General features: G+C 35.5%; 4 protein-coding genes across 4 annotated transcripts; 2 read left to right on the top strand and 2 right to left on the bottom strand.

Annotated features, from left to right (window-relative positions):
- Window positions 1-1,739: 1,739 nt before the first annotated feature.
- On the bottom strand, window positions 1,740-2,387 carry LOC130088387 (Ig heavy chain V region 914). Its single transcript, XM_056255110.1, has 2 exons — window positions 2,336-2,387; window positions 1,740-2,081 (listed from the first exon to the last, which is right to left on the bottom strand). Exons 1-2 carry the CDS (start codon window positions 2,382-2,384, stop codon window positions 1,777-1,779), a joined length of 354 nt encoding a protein of 117 aa, XP_056111085.1. The 5' UTR covers window positions 2,385-2,387; the 3' UTR covers window positions 1,740-1,776.
- A 2,506-nt stretch (window positions 2,388-4,893) lies between these two features.
- Window positions 4,894-10,253, top strand: aldh3b1 (aldehyde dehydrogenase 3 family, member B1). The gene is made up of 10 exons (XM_056255137.1): window positions 4,894-5,065; window positions 5,965-6,142; window positions 6,223-6,333; window positions 6,518-6,638; window positions 7,653-7,738; window positions 7,850-7,931; window positions 8,024-8,416; window positions 9,350-9,516; window positions 9,610-9,709; window positions 9,808-10,253. Exons 2-10 carry the CDS (start codon window positions 5,981-5,983, stop codon window positions 10,005-10,007), a joined length of 1,422 nt encoding a protein of 473 aa, XP_056111112.1. The 5' UTR covers window positions 4,894-5,065; window positions 5,965-5,980; the 3' UTR covers window positions 10,008-10,253.
- A 1,605-nt stretch (window positions 10,254-11,858) lies between these two features.
- On the bottom strand, window positions 11,859-14,339 carry clpp (caseinolytic mitochondrial matrix peptidase proteolytic subunit). Its single transcript, XM_056255134.1, has 7 exons — window positions 14,250-14,339; window positions 13,768-13,869; window positions 13,534-13,605; window positions 13,334-13,430; window positions 12,732-12,919; window positions 12,542-12,647; window positions 11,859-12,421 (listed from the first exon to the last, which is right to left on the bottom strand). The coding sequence occupies exons 1-7, from the start codon at window positions 14,259-14,261 to the stop codon at window positions 12,195-12,197; spliced, it is 804 nt and encodes a 267-aa protein (XP_056111109.1). The 5' UTR covers window positions 14,262-14,339; the 3' UTR covers window positions 11,859-12,194.
- A 998-nt stretch (window positions 14,340-15,337) lies between these two features.
- On the top strand, window positions 15,338-17,990 carry si:dkey-204f11.64 (uncharacterized protein LOC100537752 homolog). Its single transcript, XM_056255136.1, has 3 exons — window positions 15,338-15,483; window positions 16,628-16,754; window positions 16,860-17,990. The coding sequence occupies exons 1-2, from the start codon at window positions 15,397-15,399 to the stop codon at window positions 16,751-16,753; spliced, it is 213 nt and encodes a 70-aa protein (XP_056111111.1). The 5' UTR covers window positions 15,338-15,396; the 3' UTR covers window position 16,754; window positions 16,860-17,990.
- Window positions 17,991-18,173: the final 183 nt, after the last annotated feature.

Raw genomic sequence — 18,173 nt, 5'->3', positions numbered from 1 at the left:
AATGATACGGACATTTATCTTTCCACACATATTATTATGTAGTTACAGCTCTGGGAATATACATATATATTCATATATATGTATATACATTAGACTGTCTCACAAATTGATTAGGTTGAATAGCTGTCAGCTGTTAAATTTAAGTACACAATTAGATAATACCAATTTAGGTCAACCAATTACCAAGCAATGCTTAATTTAGTTCAGTCTGTCGTGTAAAATTAAAGAAAAAAACACTAAGCAAAAAATAGTCAGCTCAAAGTGTCAGAAAAACATTTTGATCCCAATTTTTTACAACTTTTACTGGTAGTCCACTGTATGAAGAATTGTTGGATATAATATGTCACAGTTTACTTTATTTTGCTATCCTCACTTACATAAATGAACCATAGTGTCCTGCACCCACTTGTAAAAAAAAATATCAAAAATTATATTTTTAGTTTGACTGTATATATGAATTCATATATCTAGCTAAGTGCTTAAATTCATATATCATATATATAGCTTGTGCACTTAAAGGAGAAAAACTAATAAAATAAAAGTGTTTGTGAAGTGTTTATCCAGTGAAGAGGAACCATAAGCAATGTATCTTGATTGTTACTAGAGTGCCTGATAAAGTTTTGAGAAGTTAAAAAAAAGAAGAAGCATAAGTTAACTGTCACCCCCCTTTTTTTTTTGCATAGACATAAAAATCACTATCCAAACTTAAATGGTTGTAATTCAGGAATGCTTTGGAATATAGACCTATGGCTGGTCTTGTTTTGAAGAAGACATTTTCCATATTATTGTAGAAGTCTAGAAATGATAAAAAATGAAACAGAAAAAAAGTTATATAAGTTTGAGTTTATGAAATTGTGTAATGTAAAAATATAATTATTCATATTTTATATAAAATATATATATTACAAAATATATTTTACTCTAAAACTGCAAGAAAATTAAAGAACAAGTTGTATTCCAAATTTTAGGTTGATATCTAAAAAAATTAGCTTTCAGTAAGATTTTATTTGGGCGCAGTACCCAACTTTTTCACCAGACTCCATTACTGCCCATATAAGGGCGCCTCCATTTTCATATATGTTTTGAGTGATCTGAACCATGTATTTCCATAATTTTCATACAATTTATGAAGTAGACATCCTATTCAGAAGTAGTATGGGTGGTTTGGCAGTATTTGATTTGAATTCAACCTCTAATAAATGCATAAAAAGACTACGTTATAGCGTTATAGCTCGCAGCCAATCAGAAATCGAGAACCCATACATTTTTCTTTATATTTAAAACATTTTCAGACCTTTTTTTTTCTCATAAAATGGAATTGGTGTTATCTTTTGAACTCATGGCATGAAAACAAACTGAGGTTTCTACCAATCTTTCATGATTTTTCGTGTTTATTGTTATTTCAAAATAAAGGCCTAAATACTCCTAATGAATATGAAATATTCTTGTTGCAAATTGATAAATTAATGCTCCTCTGTAATTTATTTCAGATAACAGCCACCAAATATGAAAACTAGAGATTTTAAGCTTTCAAATGATATATAGTTTGGTAATATTACTTTAGGTTTTTATTAAGATATTATTGTTTTAAACATGCAATGGCAAATGCCATGCAGGTTAAGAGGATAAGAGTCACTGTGCAGTGGACAACTTTACTTCTTGTATTTCACTGCAACCTACTGACAAAATTGAGAACTGCAGTTTTAGACTATAAGTGTGTCATGTCTTTCTAAACCAGTTTTTGTATCATTTTCACATATGTTAGTGTCACGGTGATTACTTTGCACAGAAATACACAGCTGAGTCCTCTTCTGTCAGTCCGGACAGTTTCAGATACATCATGCTTTTCGATTCATCTCTGCTGATTTCAAGTCTTTCCTTAAAGGATTCTGCCTTGTGTCCACTTCCCGAACTGTAGCCCAGGCCCATCCACACAAGAGGTTTTCCAGCTTGTTGTCTGATCCAGTGCATGCTACAGCAGTCAAAGCTGAATCCAGATCCTCTACAGGACAGAGTCAGAGTTTCTCCAGGCTTTTTCTGAACCGTGCTTTCAATGGAGTCCATTTTTTGACATTGCACGCCTGTAAGGGAAAGTAGGGTTGATTTTTTTTTAATTAAACAATATATTTATTAAACAATATATATTGTAACATCAACAGCTGTGCCATGCACCTGTGCATTTGCTCTCTTTTTTTAACATGCTATTTATATGTGTGTGGGGGGGGGGGGGGGGGGGGGGGGATACTTGTTTTAGGGGCAGTTTATTATTACATATTGTCATGAATTTTAAAAGAATGTGCATATATATATATATATATATACTTCAATAACTCACAGTTTAGGTTGAACAAAATTAGTTTTAGGAGTATATTCTTCATCTTCATCTCTATTTGATGAGACACAGCATCACTTAACTCACTCAGCAGCATATAAATACTTGTATCATAATGGATTTAGAATTTGCATAATGAGGAAATGATGGAAGATCACTGAGATGACCATTAGCCACGGTTACAAAGATGATAACCAGAATCCAATGTATGAAGGGCAACTTAACATTGATTAAATTTCAAAATTGTATTATTTGATTGGTATGAATTTTTTATATCTATATATTTTGTTTTAATGTACTTAAAAGACCAAACCTAATATAATATGAATTAGAATGTTTGTAAACTGAACTTTATCCAGTGAAAAAAAAAAAAACATAAAAATGTTTCAAGATGTTGATAGAATGTCTGCAAAGGTGTTTAAAAAAAATATTCTGTGATTGTGTGAGTCCCTTTTCTTGTTGACTTTATTTGGATTCTACTGCAATTAACTGACACAAATGATAATTGCAGTTTTACACCGTATGTGTGTTTTGACAGTTTTAGTATTATTTGCACATGTTCATGACACTGTGCTTCTCTTGCACAGAAATACACAGCCGAGTCCTCTTCTGTCAGTCCAGACAGTTTCAGATACACCATGCTTTTTGAATTGTCTAGTAATTGTCTATTAGTCCCTCAAAACTTTTGGCATAGTCACATTCAGAAGAAATGTTCAATACTTCAATTTAAAAAGCTGTTATTTTTGTTTGCCTACTTAAATCTCAAAAAGTGGAAGCCATTTATTCAAACCAGATTAAGACAACAACAGCCATTTAGGGACTGACAAGTTATCATTGTGTGATTACAATTTATTGGAGAAACAATAAGAAAGAAAGAAACCGAAAAATATATTTGGCCTTTAGCGAGAAAACAGCTTCATCCACCCTATGACCATCATTCAAAAGTAACAAGGAGTTTTCCCTTTATGTCAAACCATTCACTGACACAATAAATGACAGTTTCAGGTTGTTTAAGGTAAATTACGTAGATTTACATTACAAACATAATTTCAAAACATTAATTCTTTCTGGTCTTTAAATGCCCAAAAGGTGGTAGATGTTGTGTATAGGAATTTAGATTTTCAACTGACTAACTTTCAAAACTATTAAAGTCTAAAAAGATCAGAATTTATAGCTACTTAATAGGCCTATATCATAATATTAAAAAGTTTTTAATGTGAAATTTAACCTGAAAGAGAAGGCATATCATTTCATGAAAATGACACAAACACAACCATGTGATAATGCAAAAAGAAAGAAACACGTTTCAGCCCACTCGAAGGAGTCAAAATGAAAATTATCTGGGGTAAGTCCCGAAACCATACCCAAGAGAATATATGGCCAAAGCTTAATACAGCTCACTGAAACACCCTTAAACCTACTGAACCGTTAAACCGACTCATTTTGTTAGTCAAAACATCAACAGCTGTGCCATGCACCTGTGCATTTGCTCTCTTTTTTTAACATGCTATTTATATGTGTGTGTGTGGGGGGGGGGGGGGGGGGGGGGGGGATACTTGTTTTAGGGGCAGTTTATTATTACATATTGTCATGAATTTTAAAAGAATGTGCATTAAAAGTTAATCTGTAAAAAAAACAATAAAATCATAAAAATGTGTGCATTTAAAAAACAAAACATTAAATAAAATGGTTTTAAATAACAGAAGTACAAGATGCAACAAAAGTAAAATCACCATTAATTTCCATAGCAGGGTCTGAATTATCCAAATATACACTGGTCAAATGGTTTTATAAAATGATCATTAAAAATCATAAAAAGGGGCTTACACTTTAAAATCTATCTTCTTTACCCTTAAATTGTATCCTTATAACAGCCATTCAGCTTGTACATATTTAAAACAAATAAAAAATAAAATAAAAATACACTTAAGTTAATAGGCATTCTGAATATCCTTTTTGGTATTTATATGATTTGAAAGATTACCCATGGTCGGATAATTTATAGAGGCTAATAGTGGTCACATTATTCACTTCCTTTCAAGAATTCTGATCACATTCCCACAAGCAATGAATTGGCTACCTTATTGTTACATTTGATTTAATCTTACTTAGCATGCACAAGCCAGCTTTAACCAAATAAGTCTAATAGGCTTCGAAGCCTGATATGTTCATTATGTGAAAATGTAATATTCATTAATTCACATAGATCATAGATTCACATATATTAGTGTGATCAAAAATAGCTCAACAGTCAGTGCAAGATTAAATTTACCGTCTTCATAAATAGGCTACTGAACAATCGGCCTAGGGGAAAACATAGTTTAGTTTTTCCTTTTTTTCTGTTTTAATAAACTGTTATGTTAAATTTAGTTCAATTTTATATGAGTTCCACTCTCTTTTTATATTACAAAGGCGTCCAAAAGTTTGCCCAACGTGTCTTGAGCACTTCTCGTTCTGCTGCATTTTGTTGATCTTTTTCACGTACGCGACAACAATTTAATCGCTGCTACTGTGTGTGTGTGTGTGTGTGTGTGTGCGCGTGTGTCTGTTTGAAGTAGTATGAATACAAAGTTAAGGCTAAACAGCAGGTTTTTCGGGCTGCAGTATCTGACTAAGATGCCAAACTCGACAAACTTGAATTTTCTGAATGAAACCCGAACACCCGGATATAGTCTTCACGTGTTAGTGAAAACACTGGGTTGTACCAGTAAGAAGAGTTATTTTCTGAGAAAGGTAAGTTTATATGATTATTTATCGTAGGCTATAGTTTGTCACACTTGGACGATCTTGTAAAGTGTTTCCGATCTGCATGTTTTGTAGCATGTTGTTATTTAAGGCTCTTCTCTGTTTTCTGTTTTAGGCTAGGCTATAGCCTATTGCATTGTTGTGGCTTTGGTAATGAGCAAAAAGTAATAATAGCGATGTGTAAACATACTGTGCAGAGCTGACAAATTATTATTAAGCGACATAGAGACCTCTGTCTGCATCTCTCCCATTGTGTTGTGTTGTAGGATTTTGATTACAAATAAGTCCTTTCTATTAAATATGTGAGGAAGCTACCAGCGAAATAATCTGGAGATAACTGTAGAAACAGAAAAGCGGGTGGAATAATCTAAATTAAACGAAATGGGCGAGGCTTCGCGGCCCGGAAGTTGTTTGACATTTGCGAGGAGCGTGTCTAAATAATAATTCGCCTATTTTAAATGGCCACTACGTATTTTAGTTCGAGATATCTCAGTGTCGTTATTTAATTATTGTCCAGACAGACAACCACTTGACGTCACCGGTGTTACTTTGTTCCTGTTACATGTGCTGGTCAGGATGGACTAATCACAATCGTTTGTGATTGCTGGGTAATGATTTGTAAACAGCTGCTATTGCAGGTTTATATTTGTGTCAGGTAGTAGGGAAATAACACATTTATATGATTTAAGTTTTAAGTAGAAAAAAATACAAATATGGCTAAATGGAAGATTTGGTTTTTAGAGCCCCTTACATCATCCCATGGAGAGACCCACTGAGCACACGTAGGCTACAAATCCAAGACGTGTTTTGCGCTTTATCTAGAAAGTTTCACATTCTAAATATTATGTAGGCTACACACAAATTTTGACCTGTAACCCCATTTCCAGCACAGGTGTTCTCACTATGGAGAGCCAGAAACAGGTGCTGGAGAGGCTGCGGGGTGCTTTCCGCTCAGGTGTGACCCGTCCCGTCCAGTTCCGTTTGACTCAACTGGAGGCCATGATGTCACTTTTTGAAGACAATGAAACACAGATTTTGGAGGCAATGCATAAAGACCTTGCTAAGGTATAAAAATGCACTGGTTCACACGCAAGTACTTTTAAATTCGACACACAAATGATGCTTTAATCTTGTCTGTCCTGCAGCCCAAGTTTGAGGCAGTGCTGTCAGAGATTGATATAGTGGTGAATGACCTTTGCTGCACCATCAGCAACCTGCAAACCTGGATGCAGGACTCTTATGTGGGCACAAACTTGGTAAGATAATAATACAATTCCACATACACTGATATTTGAGGTATAACACTGACTAAATAATAAAATGCTCCAACAAATATTGTTTAATGGAAACCTTCCAAAAGTCTAGTCAATGCAGATGTGAGGTTGATCTCCCTGAAAATACTTTAATTTGTTGCCTCTCCCTATTTCATTTGTGTTTCAGCCAACAAAGCTGGATGACTGTTTTGTGCGCAGGGAGCCATTAGGTGTCGTTTTGATTATTGGAGCATGGAACTATCCCCTTCAGCTAATTTTGTCACCTTTGATTGGTGCAATCGCTGCAGGTACCATCTATATCTTTTTCTGTTATATGGCCATGGTCATGGTAGTCTAGTGGTGTAATTTTATAGTATGTATTGATGTCGGGTTCAAATCCAATTATACTATAAATTGTATAATGAACCAAGCAAAATTGCAACTGATCTCGACTCCCAGTCATAGCCCTGCAATTTAATGTATGGAAAACGACCGAATTAACTTTTTGATAACACCGTTTGAGATGTATGGGTAAACCCAACCCCTAATAAAAAGAAAGATTATTATTTCTTCTAAAAGCATTGGACACAACGCAAGGCTAACTGCATCTTATCTCTGTGTTTGGAAGCGGATTTTGAGATCCCCTAACATGTTTCGTTTTCTCAAAAGGCTGATATTAAAATGGATATATTTAACACAAATCTCATTAAATGCTAAAAAATCTTCAGTTGTGTTGTGTTGATGGATTAATATTTTGTGCAATTTTCTTAACCACCCATAAGCAAAAACCCTGTGATTCTGCATGAATCACGTTAGCAAAATGACATATCTTGGCTTCAAAATGGTGAAAAAAAGACTTTGGGTCATTATTATTATACGTTAACCTATAACTGTGAAGCTTAATTATCAAAAAAAAAAAAATTTTTTTTTTTTTTTTTTTTGAAAGTTGTATTAAAGTGGTCATGAAACATTCTTCCCTACTGTGACATATATCTTGAAATGAGTATGGAGTTGATTGTATGGTTGTTGTGGTTTTGCTATTCCTGTGATGTCATGTTAGTGACACGTTGTCCTGCCCTCACGCCAGTAAACATGTCATCAGAGAAGAGATGTCACTGCAAAAGGGAGAGGAAGTTATATTGATTAAAGATTACAAGGGCTCATTAATAAAAATGAATTATTTGTTATAAACACTGCAATATTTCATAAAAAAAATAAGAAATACCCATTTTGATTTCATGCTGACTTCCATTGAAAAAAATCACAAACAATGCCTTATATCACATCTGCAATATGTTTAATGGTAATATTTTTTTTATTAGGTAACTGTGCGATTCTGAAGCCATCAGAAATAAGTCAAGCAACCGAAAAACTTATTGCTGAACTCATTCCTAAGTACCTGTCCCAGGTAATCTTTGGGAAAGAACCATATGATCTAACTTCACACTTCTTGGCCTCATGGTGCTACTGTGTTCATGATAATGTCTGTAATGTGTGCCATGTGTGTTTTGTCTTGTAGGAGTGTTATGCAGTCATTTGTGGTGGAGCAGAAGAGACCAAGACATTGCTGGAGAATAGATTTGATCATATCTTCTATACAGGTTAGAGTTTTCATTGTTATCAATGACAGATACAAGAAATGCTGTCACCTTTCCATATTTGCTTCAACATCTCATGTCTTTTTTTCCTCCAGGCTCACAGTCAGTGGCTCGTTGCATCCTGCAGGCCGCAGTGGTTCACCTCACCCCAGTTACTCTGGAGCTGGGTGGCAAGTGCCCTTGTTTAATATATGGCCGGCTAGACATGAAAGCTGCTGCTAAGAGGCTGGTGTGGGCCAAGTTTTTCAATGCTGGACAGAGCTGTGTGGCTCCAGACTATGTTTTATGCACCGCTGAGACGAGAGAAATGCTGTTACCTTTTATAAAAGAGGCTCTGGAGAGCTTTTACGGATCTGAGCCCCAGCAAAGCCCAGACATGGGACGTATTGTGACAGATAGACACTGGAACCGACTGGTTGAGCTGCTGAAAAAGTCTGAGGGAAAGGTAGTGATTGGAGGAGAGAGTGTCAAAGAGACCAAGTACTTTGGTAAGTAAAGTAATTTGGTGGTCATTGGGTCTGTGAAAGCGCTATATAAATGCAGTCCATTTACCATTTAAAGTATATAGACAAAAAGTTTGGGGTCAGTGAGATTTATTTTTAAGAAACTAATACTTTTATTCAGCAAGGATGCAATTGATCAAAAGGGACAGAGGCATTTATTATATTACATATGATTTTGATTAAAAAAATATATTAAAAAGCTGTTGTTGTTTTTTACTTTCAATCATTCAAAGAATATAGAAAAATATATATACCACCGTTTCCACAAAAGATAGGAATATAAGAAATATAAGAAATGATCTTAAGTGCCAACTCACTTATTCCAATTACAGGAATAAATAAATTACATTTTAATATATAGGCTATATATATATATATATATATAGGCTATATATATATATATATAGCTATATATAAATCATGATTAATTGCATCTAACATAAAAGTTTTTGTATATATAATATATGTGCGCATATATATATATATATATATATATATATATATATATATATATTAAATATATATATATATATATATATATATATGTGTGTGTGTGTGTGTGTGTGTGTGTGTGTGTGTGTGTGTGTGTGTGTGTGTGTGTGTCTGTGTGTGTATATATTATTGTAAAATCTCAATATTATTCTCAAGATTACTGTTTTTACTGTATTTTTTATCAAATAAATGCAGCCTGGGTAAGACTTCTTTATAAAAAAAATGTAATCCTTTTGAAGTTGTCCAACAGTGTATTGTATCATACTTGTATACTAATCTTACTACCTCTGCAGTGTGTAGTGTGCATTTTCTCTGATGACCTACTGAATTTCCTAAAATGTGCAGTATACATTTACATAAAAAAGCAGCTAAGCTAGTCATACATTTTGAATTCTCTCTCTTTTGCTTTTCCGTGGACTATCTCAGCCCCTACTGTGGTCGTAGATGTGAAGGAGTCGGATGCTTTAATGCAGGAGGAGATTTTTGGCCCCATTCTCCCCATTCTGACCATCAAGTCTCTCGATGAAGGAATCAATTTCATGAATGAGAGGGAAAAGCCCCTGGCACTTTACGCCTTCTCTGATGATTCTCAAGTAAGGAAGGAAAGAACAAAAGTCATTAACTAGATTAACACAGTAAAGTGTGAAGTAAGCTATGAATTTATGCATATCTCTATTTTTGTTAAGGTTGTTACTACAGTTCTGGAGAGGACCAGCAGTGGAGGCTTCTGTTCCAATGATGGAATAGCTCACATGACCCTTCCTGGTTTACCCTTTGGCGGGGTGGGTAAGTCGGAATCCATTTCTTTAATGTAACAACAACTGCAATGCATTTCTTCAGGTGAGTGAAGGCAAAATCTGACTTTTTGTTTGTGTTTGGCCCAGGTGCCAGTGGGATGGGCAACTACCACGGTCGCTGGAGCTTTGAGACATTCAGTCACAAGCGTGGCTGCATGCTGAGGGGCTGGGTGCTGGAGCGCGTCAATGTGCTGCGCTACCCCCCCTATACTGAAAGCAATCTCAGCTGGCTACGCTGGGCCACCACTGCCAAGAAGAAGGGGTGGGCTTCATGCTCTGTTATGTGAGGGCTGTTATGTGTCTGATGCTGACAGATTGCAACCAGGGAACCAAAAAAATATGCTTTGGCTTTCACCAATGTTTGGTTACAGTGAGTCTGGTCACCGTGCGTTTGGCCTGCATCACAAACCTTGTCTTTCGCTTTTTAATTGTGATGTCATTCAAAACAACACCAGAGGTCAGCATTGAGACAAGTTGCTTCTTCAGGATACTTCTGTGGTGAGAAAGATGCCATTTACTTGATAATAATTAGTTTTTTTTGTTACTTCCATTGTTCTAATACACTACTTTTATGTGTTTATTCACAACTGTTGATTAAAAAAAATCCAGTCTATGGAAATTTAATGAAATGGATCATCCATATTAGTAATTAAATACTGTAGTAAAAACGGGACATGGATAGCATTATGTATGAATGAGGTAATTTAGTATCATATACTGCTACATATTTTGCTATAAAGTTTAGGGTTTTCTATTGGTGAATATATAGAAGGAGCATTTATAGTTTGAGTTCTATACTTGATGTGTCATTTTCATCTGTAAGGTTGAGTACAAAAATAAAGTCTGACAAACATGTTTACCCTCAGGAAACATGATGGGGATTTATACTAGTTTGATTGCATTTGTTCATGTTTCTTGGTTTTGTTTTACTTTTTTTAATTTGGATTATGTTGCAACCATGAATTCATTAGAAAATTACATCACACACATCATGTTTCATTGACAATGAGTACGTTGAAAGGTTTGCTAAGAATTGTTTTTATGTTTTTGATTTTAAGTCTCTTATTCTTACCAAGGTTGTAATTCATTTGATAAAAAATACAGTAAAAATGTGAAATATTATAACAACTTAAAATGACTGTTTTCTATTTTCAATTTATTCCTGTGATGATTTTCAGCATCATTACTCCAGTCTTCAGTGTCACATGATCCTTCAGAAATCATTCTAATATGATGATTTGATGCTCAAGAAACATTTCTCATTATTATCAATGTTAATATGTGTACTTTCTGTAGAAACCGTGACACTTTTTTAGGATTCTTTGATGAATAGTAAGTTCAAAAGAAAAGCATTTGAAATAGTTTGAAACAATGTAAAATTCTTTGCTCACTTAAAACATTTTAATGCATACTTGTATTAATTTCTTTAATATATATATATATATATATATACACAACCCCAAGTTTTGAATGAGTGTCCCTCTTAATATTCAGCAATATTATTGATCTGATGCTGTTGTATGAGAACTTAATTGAGTTGGACGATGACAACACTATTTTCTTAAGAACTGCTTTATACAGTAGATTAAATAAACTAAATTAATCATTCATGATCTTCACAACAGAACTGAATCAACACTGAACTGACTTCAGCTGAAGAATGACACTACTTTCTTTAGAGCTTCTTTACAGCAGAAATGAACTGTTTGCATCCATGAATCATTTTCCTGTAATCACTGTAAAGCAGCTTTGAAACTATATCTGTATTATTGTATAAAGTGCTATATAAATAAAGGTGACTTGACTCTGGTAAACTATTCTGATTTCATGAGCCTTAAATTAGCCATTTGTACTTTTTCAAGTTTAGTAATATTACAAAGTTAAAAAGACAGGAAAACCATCCTAATTTACCCAACATTTTATTTGAATAAAATGTACAAACACTCTTGCTTCAAATCATTTTGACAGGGATTATATTAAACCGAGGACCACATTTACAATCCAAAGTATTTTATTGTGTGACATGGTAATACTCTGGCCAAATAATATACAGACATCAAGCCATGTATTGTAATCTTGTGTTCTTCTCATCTAGTTTGTTTGCAACAAACCTCATTTTTGCAAAGATATCTATGGCCAAATAATATACAGACATCAAGCCATGTATTGTAATCTTGTGTTCTTCTCATCTAGTTTGTTTGCAACAAACCTCATTTTTGCAAAGATATCTATATTTGCAGCATACAAATATGAGGGCAGACCGAGCGTCATTACACTTGTATCTGTAATGTCCAGATTCCAGTACTGTGTCTCAGGACTAGACTTAGTGAGACTTAATAAAATGAAAGATACAAAAGGCAGGTCACAGGGTTCAGATATGATGTGTGAGCTGGTGACTGTCCCCTCAAACATCTGCCAGACGAAACGCTGAACCAGCGATGCATTAGTTGACTCGCTCCTGCTGGGAGTCTATTTCAGGGTTTAGGTTTGTATGAGGAGAGAGGGTTGCTGCCGGACTGGCCCGGCTCAGAGGCTTGAGGCTGAGGGGAGGTGGAGGCGGTTGCAGGGCTAGTGGGTTCTTTTTGAACAAGTTCTGGCTCGTCTTGCCCAGCCTGTGGTGGATGAACCAGGACCTTGTCGATAATCCCGAAATCCTGTGCTTCCATCGGGCTCATGTACCGGTCTCTCTCCATCACGCTCTCTAAGCGAGGACAACAAAACTTGACGATGTCAGGAAGTAAAACAATTTATGCTTAATTACCCAATATAAAATAAAGTTATTATTATAATATTAATGAAAGGTTTGTAACAGCAACATTACCTATAATCTCCAATTTCTGCCCTGTGTGTTTGGAATAGATGTAGTTGATCTGTCTTTTCAGTTTGAGAATCTCCTCGGCCTGGATGGCAATATCAGTTGCTTGCCCCTGAAATTATAAATAGTGGCGTTAAAGTTTCGGCAAAGTTATGAAAGCAGCCCTCTTTTTTCTTCTTTTATCCCTCATTCTTACCCTTGCCCCTCCAGAGGGTTGGTGCACCATGATTCGGGCATTGGGCAGGGAATGTCTCATGCCTGCGGTTCCTGCGGCCAGAAGGAGACTGCCCATACTGGCAGCCTGGCCCACACACCAGGTAGAGATGGGATTTAAGATGTACTGCATGGTGTCATAGATCGCAAGTCCAGCCGTAACCACACCACCTGCAAGATGGAGACAAAACATGCTGCTTCAAACACTAAAAAAAATGTATTCACTTTTTTTATATTACTTATTCTGTCTATTTCAGAATTGTTTTTTGTTTGCTCATTATGACACTATAAAGATGTCACACTGTAGTGAATGAATGAAAATTGAGATACACATTTTTCACAAGTGTTGTCTACATATACAGCACATAGCAGTGCATAAATAAAAATCTAATTTTTGATCCACAATTTGCCATCTCATTTACAGTACTATGTTGTGACTGTGAATTCCCAAACAGGAATCAAGCAATCTCATCAGAAAATTGTAAACTGGACAGATTTAGACCATGCCAATGAATAAACCTGATAATCAGAGTACGAAGCTGCCAATGCAAGGTTTTTCTGTCAATGCACTTATGTGTCTCTCACCAGGACTGTTGATGTACATGTGAATAGGCTTATTGTTGCTCTCTGACTGAAGAAAGAGCAGTTGAGCGATAACCAGAGAAGCTACAGTGTCATCGATCTAGATAAAGAAAAGGACAGAAAAACAGGTAGGAAAAAACTGGAAAAGGCTTTTTGGAATTCATTTTAGATCATTGTGTGTTTATCCTTGCATTTGAACGTACTGGACCCATAACACATATGATCCTCTCTCTAAGCAGCCTTGAGTAGATGTCATAGGCTCGTTCTCCTCGTCCCTGAAACAGACGAAAGACTAGCTGTCAAGTTCCTGCAACACTGAAAGCTGCATCTTTAATAAGTTAACCGTTCGATTACAGAGAGTGGCTCTAAAGGTAACGTCTTGATACTATATGATCAGCATAAGGCAAGTAATTAACGTGCTTCTAATCTGCTCTTACCGTCTGCTCCACAACTATAGGTATAAGTGGACTTCTCCATGGCGCACTCAGATGAATGGACCGGTTGACTTTGAGTGCAGAAACACCACATTGTAAGACCCTCTAGAAAGACAACGGTTATTGTTGTGATGATCACTGGCCGAAAAGGGTCAACATCACGTATCCAAGGTCGTTGGACATTTTAGTGTCGAGCTTGAGATCATTGTGACGCTCACCAGAGCACAAATCAGCTTAATGACATTACTTTATGTGTCAATTAAAAAACGCAAATTTTGTGAAACCGAGCGAAACATTTAAGTCATAAACTTACAGACATATATAGTAGTTTTACATAAAGCAATCCTGCTGGCAAAATAATATTTGTACAATAGCGTGTTTATCATACATGTCATTGCTACTATAGTAAGGTACGAGTTGTTTCACATACTGAGACACATTTTTTAAATGAATTCTTAATTTACAGAAGGCGGTTTAATACTCACACGTAACAACATGTTTTTGTTGAGCAACCCTCACACGACCCCTATTGACCCGGATGTGATATATTCAGCAGCTTGATAGTGAAGCCAGAGACTCTCTCTTTGAAGAGAGGTATGGTGAAGTCGAGAAAGTGTAACTATAAAGTCTGCTGATGATGCCTTGTCTATCTTGGTGGATATGGAAATTTTTAAGTAAAACAGATAGCGAAAATAATCCATTTATTAGGCTATATGACAAGCTTTTCCCACACAAACACAGTATCACGGTATATAGTATAGAATAATTTAAAATTAGGCACATTCATATATTGGGGAATATAAGGCATAATAAGTGCGAAGGAGGCATGAAACTTTTTCCTGAGAAATTAGGTTTTAATTTGGTGGATTTTATATCATGGTGTATGTTATGTTTTAATCTTGTTAGTTTGTCTCTGATACCATGACTAAGTTACATCTCTTGTCTTAATCTCAATTGGACTGGTAGATATATGAAAATAAAATAAAATAAACTGAGACATCTTCATTCAAACAGAACAGGAAATATATTTAGCTGACTTTGGAGGCTCCTCTTGGAAAAGGGCTCTGGTGAAGCGGATCCACATGGTGAAACCTTTTTTTACAGTCTGTGGGTGAAACTAGACGCGAACGCAAGATGGCGCAATTCACTGTAGAGAGACTTTATTCATAATCTTTCCGTTTGAGTAAAGTAACTTTAAAGTGAAAAATGAATTGTCTTATTAACATCAATATAAAGTTATTAGTATTAATAATGCATTTACCCACTTAACTCATGTTTGCATTCGTTTGTCTTTGCCAGTGAAACCTAAAATTACAAGTTAATTGTGTGGACAGCAGACGTCCCCACGAGAAAAAAATTGTGTAATATAAACATACAAATAAATGAAAAGTAGAAAAAGTGGGTTGTGGGTAGAAAATAGGACGAGCTCATAAAACAACACAAGTCAACGGGTCTTATTCGGGTTAATTATTTAACCCATTTCTTGATAGTTTGTTATAGCTGTCCTCATGCGCAGTCGCTGAATAAAACGCCGCGTCGGTTTCGAAGATAGAGGCGCAGTTGAGCTAGTTGTTGCCAAAGTCAGTCTCGTCTTGACATTTGTTGCAAACTTTCCCCGATCTATCAGGAGACATGTCGAATAACAGCGCAAGCGGTGTGATGAGCCTTCAGAAAACCGTCAAGCAGCTGCGATTCGAAGCCGGAATCCGCAGAATTAAGGTGAGTGAGAATAAAAAAATAATAAGCCCAAAAGATTGGGAATCTTTGCTAACAGGGTGTGACTTGACAGACCTGTCGATCCTGTCCGAACATCCTGCTACTTTGTGTAATTATCGTTGTTTTAAAACATTTCTTGATCCTTGTGAGAGCTTTTACAACAAATCTAATACAAATGAAGCATAATACCAAAAAGTATTTGATAATACATATAATGTTTTAACTGTTTGCCAGCTTCTACCGGCTGGTTGTGCAATTACCTTCGTTTTCTTACTTGCTTTTAATCGGATGTAATCAAACGTTGTCACCTAACAGTATGTCTAAACGTTTGTAAAGTGTATAATAATCACAGTTCAACTTAAAAGGCTCCAACCTATTTCTCGTGCACAGTCGTGTTTGATTTAATACTGTCTCTCCACTCACTTCAGGCTGTAGCGCGCGCGCACGACACTGCTGTGTGTTGTGTGTCGCGCGCAGCGCACAGTGGAGCTCTTTGTTGATTGTGAGTGTGTGACACAATCTCACATTTGTTGGCCGGAATAATCCAAATCTATATTAGTTACCACTGGCCCCAAAGCACACTATTCTAAAAACAACACAAGGCTTTGTGTTATTAAATTTATCATGAATCAAATAAACTCTGTTAACTCCTGACCGCGTGATTTAGGAAAATGTGATGGCCAATAAAGCCTTTATTGCTCCACACAAACCACTTTTATCTGTATATATTCATCCAGTACCAGCCAAAATGTTGAACACCTTCTCCTTCAGTGTTTTTTCTTGATTTTATATTATTTTTGACATTGTACATTAACACTGAAGGCAAGGCAAGTTTATTTATATAGCACATTTCATACACCATGGTAATCATGAAGACATCCAAACTTTGAAAGAACACATATGGAATCAGTAAACAAAAAAAAAAGTGTTTAACAACCCAGAGTGTTTTATATTTTAGATTGTAGAAAGTAGCTTCATTTAGTTTTGATGACAGCTTGGGACACTCATGGCATTCTCTCATCAGATTCACAAGGTAGTTTGGAAGTCATTAATATTAATGTTGAAAATAATAAAAATAAAATAAATCCACTGACAGAGAAGGTGTGTCTGTCTGTCTATATTTTATTTAATCTCTCTTTCCTCCTAGGTTTCTCAAGCTGCGGCAGATCTGAAGACTTTCTGCTTGCAAAATGCCCAGAAGGACCCTCTCCTCATGGGGGTACCATCCAGTGACAACCCCTTCCGACCCCCCAAATCATGTGCACTCTTCTGAGGTACCAACAAACAGCTCAGTGTTACTTTTTTCTTTTCTGTACATTTCCTGTTTAACCGGAATTTGAGCAGGAATATGAACCTCTATCTCTCTCTTCCCTCTAAAGGAGTCATGAAGAATCTGGAGAAACTGAACATTCCTCTTTCACACAAACGTTTTTCACTACACTACACTCAGTTCCCCTTTACCCTACAGCAGAGCTGGATCAGCACTATTACACTAAATTTTTTAATTTGTAAGCTGCATTGTGACTTGAAGTCTTGCACGTTCAATAATGTGATTTATGAAGAAAACCCCTGAAAGGTGTTTTAAAAGTGTTGATTTGTATACTGTTAATTAAGGACATACTAGTGCAAAACTTACATTAGTAGGTGGTTTCAGGAGGAAATTAAAGTGCTCAGTTGGTCAAACAGTCCATTGGAGAAGTGATGGCACGTATGTAAAAATATGCAATACATTTCTTACGGTGTAGCCAAGTCAATTTGAATACCAGCCATAAACAAAAAAAAAGAGAAAAATTCTTTCTTGTTGTAATGTGTTCGGTCTATGATGAAATACTGAATCTCTTTATTTGTTTATTGATACGATTAGGCTTATACATGGGCAGTTATTGCCAATAAACTTGTGTATTTAAGGTATTGTATTAATCATTGAAGGAGAGAGATGTCTTGAATCTCAGGTTCGTTTTGATCAAGATTGATGCTGTTTCTGATATATATTCACTTTTCTTAATAATTTCTGAATGAGGTACTACTTTTTGGTCAAATGTATTTTCTGGTGGGTAATTGTTTCTGCATCATTTTGAAGTTTCATAAATGTTAAACAGTGTTTACACAAGAGACTCAAGTGGAGAATTATCTTTTTTTTCCCTCTATTTTTTACTGATATTTGCTCATGAAAGAGTGCTGTCTGGCTGTTGCACCTTTAGTCTATGAATTGAACACCACTGACTGTGAGCAGCATATCAGCTGGCCTGTTTTTGCATATACTTTCTGCCCTTGCATGCAAATGTATCTGTGCTGTGTCTTTATCAGTCAACCACTGGACATTCATGCAAATGTCATTTGTACATGGGTTTTTCTGCTGCCCTGTGTTGTTAACTTTTTCAGTCTGTTTACCTCATGTATGTCTTGCCTTTTAAGTGTGATCGTGCCTAAATGAACAACATCCGATTTGTGTGCACTAAGACATACTTAACTATATACTATACGTTTCTTTATAAAAACTGAATCAAGATGTTGTTCAAAAAATAAAATAAAAATGAGTCTGAACTGTTTGAACAAGATCACATTTGAATTTTCTATGGTTTTAAAAACAACAACAGGGTTATTGTTAACTAATAATAAAACAACTTAAAATATTGGTTAATTGAAATAAAGCTGACAAAATATAAATATTAGACTAAATGCAGCGAATATTA

The sequence above is a fragment of the Rhinichthys klamathensis genome, unplaced genomic scaffold (assembly GCF_029890125.1).
Source record: "Rhinichthys klamathensis goyatoka isolate OS25496 unplaced genomic scaffold, OSU_Roscu_1.1 h1tg000119l_1, whole genome shotgun sequence".
NCBI classification, from domain to species: Eukaryota; Metazoa; Chordata; class Actinopteri; order Cypriniformes; family Leuciscidae; genus Rhinichthys; species Rhinichthys klamathensis.
This window is presented reverse-complemented; position numbering and strand designations above follow the sequence as displayed.

Coding starts and splice junctions, on each gene's coding strand:
- LOC130088387 (XM_056255110.1), bottom strand. CDS start 2,384: ATGAAGATGAAGAATATACTCCTAAAACTAATTTTGTTCAACCTAAAC. Junction 2,082..2,335: donor AATTTTGTTCAACCTAAACT/GTGAGTTATTGA, acceptor TTTCCCTTACAG/GCGTGCAATGTCAAAAAATG.
- aldh3b1 (XM_056255137.1), top strand. CDS start 5,981: ATGGAGAGCCAGAAACAGGTGCTGGAGAGGCTGCGGGGTGCTTTCCGC. Junction 7,739..7,849: donor TTCCTAAGTACCTGTCCCAG/GTAATCTTTGGG, acceptor TTTGTCTTGTAG/GAGTGTTATGCAGTCATTTG. Junction 9,517..9,609: donor CCTTCTCTGATGATTCTCAA/GTAAGGAAGGAA, acceptor ATTTTTGTTAAG/GTTGTTACTACAGTTCTGGA.
- clpp (XM_056255134.1), bottom strand. Junction 12,920..13,333: donor CATGTACATCAACAGTCCTG/GTGAGAGACACA, acceptor TCCATCTTGCAG/GTGGTGTGGTTACGGCTGGA. Junction 12,648..12,731: donor AACCCTCTGGAGGGGCAAGG/GTAAGAATGAGG, acceptor TTATAATTTCAG/GGGCAAGCAACTGATATTGC.
- si:dkey-204f11.64 (XM_056255136.1), top strand. CDS start 15,397: ATGTCGAATAACAGCGCAAGCGGTGTGATGAGCCTTCAGAAAACCGTC. Junction 15,484..16,627: donor CCGGAATCCGCAGAATTAAG/GTGAGTGAGAAT, acceptor CTTTCCTCCTAG/GTTTCTCAAGCTGCGGCAGA.